The 8,451-nt window shown below is 40.4% G+C and overlaps 1 protein-coding gene across 5 annotated transcripts in view; it reads left to right on the top strand.

Annotated features, from left to right (window-relative positions):
• The first annotated feature begins 104 nt into the window (after positions 1-104).
• The window catches only part of chm (lysine acetyltransferase chameau), a 33,875-nt gene continuing 25,528 nt past the window's right edge, over positions 105-8,451 (top strand). Inside the window, exons 1-10 of one of the 5 annotated variants that reach the window (XM_029310230.2) lie at positions 109-439; positions 907-1,369; positions 1,476-1,718; positions 1,823-2,080; positions 2,165-2,335; positions 2,873-3,158; positions 3,282-3,573; positions 3,787-4,031; positions 4,279-4,465; positions 8,146-8,343. In XM_029310230.2, coding sequence (XP_029166063.1) covers positions 422-439; positions 907-1,369; positions 1,476-1,718; positions 1,823-2,080; positions 2,165-2,335; positions 2,873-3,158; positions 3,282-3,573; positions 3,787-4,031; positions 4,279-4,465; positions 8,146-8,250 — 2,268 coding nt within the window. In that variant the 5' untranslated portion in view covers positions 109-421 and the 3' untranslated portion in view covers positions 8,251-8,343. Of the gene's footprint in view, positions 440-906; positions 1,370-1,475; positions 1,719-1,822; positions 2,081-2,164; positions 2,336-2,803; positions 3,159-3,281; positions 3,574-3,786; positions 4,032-4,278; positions 4,988-8,145; positions 8,344-8,451 lie in introns of those variants that run through there. The other 4 variants (XM_029310228.2, XM_029310229.2, XM_085487021.1 and 1 more) reach the window with 4 other exon arrangements.

Below are 8,451 nucleotides of genomic sequence, written 5' to 3'. Positions count from 1 at the left end.
GGATCGCTGTCTTTGTCAGGCATTCCTATATAGTATCATAATCAAAAACATTGACTGCACATGTTTTTTATTCACAAGAATTTCCAATTTTACTGTATGAATTCATAAATAAAAAATGGAAATACTTTTCAGAAGCTGCGTTTATTTGTATCGCAATAAAATATCTGAGAGAAATATTTTTTTCTTCTAATACTAGGTACTAGTAAAGAGAAAACTAGCACGTACTATAGAGTCTACACCTACACACCACGAATATATCTGCTCCGTTTACGGCTGTGTTGCTCGGTAAATAATGTTTTTGTAATGTAACGAAGACACAAAGTGATTCACGCGGGTGAAGATTCGAGGAAATTCAGAAGAATTTTGGCGGAGATGATACTTGGCATCGTTGGTCGGCTCACTGAAAGATAACATCGCGAAAATGACACCCAAACGGAAGGCAAGTACATTTAAAGGTTATGGCCTGAAGTTTGCAACTCTTTCGTTCAACTTTGCGATTAGCTTCATTCGCATTATCGTTAAATAATGGCCGTTTGTTCGAATCACCCGTTCTTTCTGCATTATATTTTCCGTCCGCTTTTTCCTTCAAAATTTCATTGTGCATTTGTTTCATTTTAAGTACGGAATGTAAGAGGAAGTATAACTATGTTATCTGATGAGTGAATTACTTAATTGACTTGTTTGTTAACCACGTTTTGTCTTAAATATACAATATATAATATTAATATACAATATATTATATATGTATATATATATATATATATAGTATAATATATATATATTATACTTATCAAATATTATATATATATATATATTATATATAATAAAATATATATATTATATTTAACATATAATATATTATTATATATAATATATATATATAAAATATACAAAATCCTTTTGTAGACAACCAGTTCGGAATCTACATCATCGTCCAGCTCGGGTTCTTCCTCGAGTAGCTCATCGAGTTCAGGCAGCGAATCTAGCTCATCCGATTCGGAGAATTCCAGTAGTTCCGCCAATAGTCAGAAAGCATCCGATACAGAAAGAACCAAGAAGAAAGCACCATTTCCAGTCACTCGCCATGTCAAATCCAAAGCTGAAACAGTTTTCGTGCCACCTTTGGATAATAAAAATAAAGACAGACAGCCGCAGAAGCCTAGACCAGTATACTCCTCTGAATCTGAAGAATCACCCAGCAAAGCAAAATCACCGCAAAAGAGAAAACCACCAGCTAAACCAAAAGCCACTGCTACCGTAGCACCAGTTGTTAAAAGATCTCCCACGAAACCAGTACCAACATCAGTAGGGCAGCATAAAGCCACAGCTGCTTTAAAACCTGTTAATAGCAAGCCCAACAAATTTGTCGGTGTGTTTATATGCTATTTAACTTTAATTATTATTCTATATTTTATAAGAAATTATATATTGCTATCCATTTTTTCTGAAATAATACATGATTGATAATTTTTCAGGTGCCACGAGTGCCAATGGCAAATCTCCCGAGAAATCTGGAAAGGCAACGGAACCGGTTCAGAAGAAGTTAAAGAAGAAAAGTATATTTAGTCCAGAAAATAGTAGCGAAAGTGACAGTGGTATCTTGACGAAAGTTAACACAGTCAAACCAACGAGCGGTTCCGCAAAATGTACCAAGAATCCTCCGGCTAAAGCAAAATTAAATGATACCAAGCAAAAACCTGCAACAACAAGGCAACTTGGTAAATAATTATATTATCGAGATACGCATGTTTTGAATTGTTTTAATATAAGTTTTGAAAAACGTGTATAATGAAGTTTCTGATATATATAATATTATTTACAGTCGCAAAACTCACGCAACAATCGCAGAAATCGGACAGTTCCGCGAGCTCAAAGAGCTCCGGTGGCTCAGCATCTTCCGGTAGTACAGACAGCAGCACTGATTCGGAATCATCTGAAAGCGTCACCAGCTCTCAACCTCAACCGAAAAAGAAGGAAACACAGCCTAGCAATACGAATGCTATAGCAACCGTGCCACCTAAGAGACCATCGGCGGCAGTCGCTCCGGTAAAATCGCAAAAAACTGTTACTAAACGACAAGGTAAGCTAATATATAGTTTTTTAATTGATGTATCGCCATATAATATTTAAAGAAAACAAAAAGGATTATTTTGTGCATGAATAGGCGCTGTAAAGAGCGACGATGACGGAGATGCATCTGCGAGTGAAAAAGAGGACGAAGGAGCATCGGTTTCAAAAACAGTACCGAAAGGCAAGCGAAAGCTGCAAACGCGCAAAGGAAGTAAATTGCTTCAGCTACAAACGAAAGCAGTCAGCGATTCCGAATCTGACACAGGTAATCAAAGTGTAATAACTAATTTACACTTGACTGATTTGATGTTTTTTACTGTAGTTTGTAATATCTCTATCCTGCGATCTGAACTCTTTCCCCGCGAATTTCAATGTATTTAGAGAAACTCGAATTGTATTTGTTTAGTTCGAGTTAATATCGCCACTCATATATAGTAAGACATTATTATAAAATAAATATTTCCTTTCTTGAGGTGGCATTCGAATCGGAAAGAGTAGATGTATTTTCTTTGAGCAATGGATTTGGAAATCTATGCTGCCTCCTTAACACAAAAAAAAGCAGTATTTGCGCTTTTGGATATAAAATGGATTGAAAATGTATGCGTATTTTAAATTGTACAGTATTTCGAGAGTCGATAATACACAAATATTTCGTGAATAAAGATCAAAGCAAAGTTGTCCTAAGATGCAGATACGCTTTCTTTTTTGCTTATGGTGGCAGTATGGTTCTCAGGTATGGAAACGGTAGCGTGTAAGCGTATCCTACAGATTGCGCTAACTCGGTGTGATCTGTCAAGAGTAGCCGAGAGCAAGAGGAGTACGAGTAAATCGCCTGTTAAACGAGCCGGACCGTCCGCTGCAGCCAGACAAGCCTCCTCCGGAGCCGGGAGATCGACGCAGAATAGCGCCTCTAATACTAGTACAAGAACAAATCAGGCTCCTTACAATCGAGCACGAGCTACTACGAAGGAGCGTGAATGTCCGCTGGCATCTTGCGACTCGCGGGGTCATCTCTCTGGAAAACTCGACTCGCACTTCACCCTGGAGGCGTGTCCACTATATCACAATACCACTCCACAAGCTTGCGTGTAAGTTGTCAAAAATGAAATTAAATTATGTTAATAATAATTAAGAATAGAATTGAGCTATTCAAAGAAATATCATACTTTATATTTATCGTACGAAAAGAAGAACGGTCTTGGTTTTTTCAGAGAATTTTATAAAGAGAGAAAAAAGCGAGAGGATGAACGCAAGAAAGCTGTAACGAATTTAGCTAAGAAACCTAAGGGTGTTCATCAAACTACTGAGCAACGCAATTATCAACTTAAAGTGCGAGAGATGAGAAACAAGTGGAAGGGTAGCACTGGTGACGGTAACGAAAGCGACAGCGGCGGTGAATTACAGGGAAACGAGAAAGACAGACAACCTCGGTTGACCAATCTCACGCCTGATTATGACCTGAAACTGTTTATGGAAGCCCAAGCGATAGCCAGCGAGAAAATCGTAAGTATTCAGTTTCATCTTAGTTGATACAAAATATATATTTACTATTATTCTATTGAATACTAATATATATACTATGGCTATATATATATATATATTTTGCAAAATAATATTACAGTGTATTAAAATAATATCGTGTAATTTAATTAGCATTTTTTTCAAATCATATAAGCATTCTATTTTTCTCTACATATATGTTTTTTTATATTTAAGGAAAAGGAATTAAAAGAATTGGACTATGATGGCGAAGGTAGAAATGGCGGTGGCACACGAGTCGTCGAAATGGGGAAATGGGAAATGGAAGTTTGGTATCAAAGCCCATATCCTGAGGAGTACAGTCGTGCTCCGAAACTTTACCTTTGCGAATATTGCCTGAGGTACGCGAAGAGTCGTCAAGTGTTGAGGAGACACAGAGAGAAATGTTTATGGAAACATCCACCAGGACACGAAGTGTACAGGTAAATACACTTTACCGGTATCGTGTTCCTTTTATGAAAGTTCTTATTTGCAAAGGTAAAACAATAACAGATATATTGACAAATATATTGTTGATAGAATTAATAAATTAACAAAAAATTTATCTTTTGAAACTTTTCAAAATTTTTACTAACAAAATAAAGAGAATTATGTAATATTTTATCACAACTTGAATAATCTAAAATCTAAAACGACAGTCTAAATTACATATGTTCGTCTTTTTTACAGAAAGGACAAGATAGGAGTGTGGGAAGTGGATGGTAAGCGGTATAAACAGTATTGTCAGAATCTCTGTTTGCTGGCCAAATTCTTTCTGGATCATAAAACGTTGTACTATGACGTCGAGCCTTTCCTGTTTTACGTCATGACAATCGGCGATTCCGAAGGCTGCCACACCGTCGGCTACTTTAGCAAAGTGAGTACCTTGTTTCTCTCTTTTTCTCGTATTACCACCAATTATGCGCCCATCTATATTCACCCCTAAAGTACTCATGCGTAAATTCAATGAACTTTACGTTCTGTTACTTCACGCAAAAGTAGCAGCGAAATATTTATTGAGAAATACATGTACGATATGTGATATCGTATATTGCTCGAAAGAATTTGTCGATTGATCCATATGTATCGCAATTGGATCTGTTAGATTGCGATATTTTTTTAAACTTACGAAATATCAAGATACATATTTTCAAGATATTATATTTCAAATGTCGTATTACGTCGATTGATTTTTTGTCAGTTGCCATTTTAGTACTATGAAGAATTCTTTTATTTCTCAAAATTCATCATCTTTTTATCATCTACATTAATCGATCTAATGAATCGTCATATTAATTTTCATTACGAGTGAGATGATTACGAGTGAAAATATAAAATAAAATTGTTAAAAGAGATATTTACAATTCTGTATCGTTATTATCATTCGATATTAATTTTTATTACGAGTGAGAATATAAAATAAAATTGTTAAAAGAGATATTTACAATTCTGTATCGTTATTATCATTCGAGTGCCGAAATCGCAACTGGATGAGATACCATTCCTAATAATAGCCATTCATACAAAGTCCCGAAGCCCTCGACGCAGTCGACGAGCTGATCCATCCGTCTATACGCAATACGCGATTCCTTTCGCAGCTTAACAACCAGTCGCTTTTGTAATGACATCCGCGTAGCGTGCATGCGGATTACGCGAACGGGGGTGCGCCTCCGTGGAGTGTCTCTCGTATCTCTGACCTTTCTCCATCAATCCGCCAGACCGTACGCACACACCCGCGTTGCCTCGAGCGAGGGTGGAATGCGCGGAACACGGTATTTCGCCGGGAGTCGAAATCTTTACCGACGTTCAACGACCTCTGACCCTGGCGCTGGCAAGACGCATCCTCGATTCTTAACCACCCCGTGGTTATCTCTCTCTCTCTCTCTCTCTTTCTATCTCTCTATCTCTCGAAAACTCGAAAATTTCCAACGGATTCGACTTAAACCTTCTCGCGTTCCTTAATTCCTTTGTCTTTTCGCCTCTCACGCGGAATCGGCTCTTCTTCGTCTCGGAAACCCTTTTATATCGCTTGTTGTTTTTTCTCTTTTTTTCCCTCTCTCTCTTTCTCTATCTGTAAAAAGCTGCCGAGAAGAATGCGGAGCTAGAGAGATGAGGGAAAGGCTTATCTGTTCTGCAAATTGTTACATCAACGTCTTGACAAGTGGATCGCTTTGTTAAACTTTGTGTGCTTTTCTTTCAATCGACTCTTATTTCGTTCATCGCCGATGAATGGAGACGATTTTTTCTCAGCGCGAAAATAATGCGCTTGAAATACTCTTCGAGTAATTAGCCGATTAGAAATTGATCAAAAGATATTAAAAAATAATGCAATTAAAGCGGAATAACGTTATTCTTTGATTATTTCGTTTTCAATTAATGTTTCTGATGGACGTTTTTTTCTGACAAATTTAAGAACCAGGTTGTAAGAAAGCAGAAAAATTGTTATCGACTCGATTAAAAGATCTGTAATGATTAATGATGTCCGTCGCGATCGTGCCTTAAAACTTATGGCCCATCACGCGAGTTCACTCGATATACGGTCGATCGAAGATTTAGGTTGCGAACGCACGACTTTGATAGCACAAATTGCATGAAACAGCTAGTCTTTATCGTTACTGTCGAGGGTGTCAAATTGCGTTACGTCTCGCGTAAAAGAGGGCGTGTCCCGTCCTGAAATATTCAGTTAAGTTCCCAAAGTAATTCCTTCGTTCGAAATTATATCATGGTGTACGTGAGCTCTTTCGTAAATCCCATGAGCTGCAGGAGCCACTTGCTCCTATATATAGGCAATCTATATCTCATCTTCTTGAAATGCTGTATTTATTTCAATCGAGATGCTATGTATATAAATACACAGGAATGTCTATAAATATCTAGTATAACACTAGAAATACATGTAACGACACAAGTATACGGTGCGACATTATAATAATACAAAAGAAAATATCAAGGGTTGAGGGAACTCGATCTTCCCTATTCTCGGTACATATATAATTAAATCACTTCGATCGATAGGATAACTTAATTGGGAACACAATTGCGTACACCCTTATCGTATTAATATCTCTCGAATTCAGGACGATACGATGTAAATCATACATTAATACATACACATTCACGAATCCTTTTATCTATGAAAATAGATTGACATTGGCTCTCGTTCCGGGGTATTAATATAAGGGCACACTGATCTCTCTGGACGCATCTTTTCCGTCGGGTATACGGACGGCCGGCAAATTATGTTACACTCTGTATAAAAGGGCGTAACTCGCTTCCTGCATCCGCAGCGGCGGCGGCGCGAAGTCAAAATCTTTATAGACGTTCAATGACCCCGACCCTGGCCAGACGGTCGCAGGGTAACGCCGGCGTTGGTGGTGGTGGTGGCGGCGGCGGCGACGGCCGGGATACGAGGGATGAAAGGTACGAGAGGGAGCGAGAGAAGAGGAGAGGACAAGGGTGGCCCTGCGTACGCTATGCATGCGCTTCAGCACACCAGGTGGAGGAAGAGAAGGAGGAGGATAGCCGGGTGGTTTAGGCGGTTGGCCGATGGCGGTGGTTGTGATGGAGGTGGTGGTAGCTGCAGAAGGGGGTTGCCGATGGTCGCGGAGGGTGATGTCGGCGCAGGAGGGGAAGGAGGGCGTCGCCTGCCGCAGAAAGGTTGACGACCCGATGCGGCACTGCGACGTCGTCGTCGTCGTCGGGGTCGTTATTATTTCCTCCTACTCCTTCTCTCTCTCTTCTTCTTCTTCCCGTTTACTTTCCACCGTGTCTTTGCATTCTCTAGTCTCGTCTCCGTCGCTCCTACCACGTCGTCGTCGTCGTCCTTCCGATTCCCCTGGATTCTGTCCTTCGGCTCGTCTTAACACGCTTCCTCGTCTTAGCACGCTACTACTCTATCCCTTCCCTATATACGATCCGTCTTCGTATCCTGCTTTGCATTCGCACGATTTCCGAGGACGCCTTCGACGCGATCGCTCACGCATGTTTCTTTTTTCCTCGTACCATAGGTGTCTCTTGTCTTCTTATACGCGCTTTCCTCGATCTTATGCGCATAATTTTCACATAGATTTGTTCGTTTCTTCGTCCTACCTCCAGGACATCCACAATACTGCGCAAAGTATCGACGTATCCACATACCGATACGTGACCTTAGGATTTTGAGCTTCTATCGAGGTACCGTGTGATTTCGATCATTTTTCTCGTAGACGACACCGCGCTGATCGCGAATATTGCGTCGATATTGAATTTCCAAGTGTTGGCTCGTCTTTGAACTACCGACGACTAAGGTTCCCCCGACCGGTTTCAACCTCGTTCCCTACTCGCGTTTCTCCGCGTCGAATTTCATCCCTCTCTCTCTCTCTCTCTCTTCTCGCTTTTCCGTCCTCCTCGTCGCCGTCGTCGTTGCCGCATTAAACCGCAATGTCGGCGCCTCGCACCCTGACGTGGCTGCGAAGCGGCCACCACCCTGAAGCCCCGGGATCTCCCGGGATCTTCCAGGATAACGCTGGCGTTCGCGCTCAGTTTTTACCTCTTCCTATATTCCTCTTTCCTCTTCAGAGGCAGAAGCCCAACGAGAGGCCGGAAATCGCGAGTCAGCTCGTGCTCCGACACCGGAAGTGGATTTACGCGCGACCGCACGAGCGTCGTATAGATGTGGATTAACCGGGATATGGCATCCGTCGTCATCGTCGCGACGTCTGTGAATTACCGTGAGCTCTGTTCATCTTCCTCCCTGAATCTTGTGGGCTGTCAGCGTGTATAGGATAATGTTTATACAGCTGTTCGTGGAAAATAAAAAACGCCCCGAAGAAATTTCTCAGTCTTAACGTATGTAACTGCGTTTAGACGGTTTACACTTTTCTC

This window comes from Nylanderia fulva, unplaced genomic scaffold, assembly GCF_048542155.1.
Source record: "Nylanderia fulva isolate GAGA-0341 unplaced genomic scaffold, ASM4854215v1 Scaffold11, whole genome shotgun sequence".
Lineage (NCBI taxonomy): Eukaryota > Metazoa > Arthropoda > Insecta > Hymenoptera > Formicidae > Nylanderia > Nylanderia fulva.
This window is presented reverse-complemented; position numbering and strand designations above follow the sequence as displayed.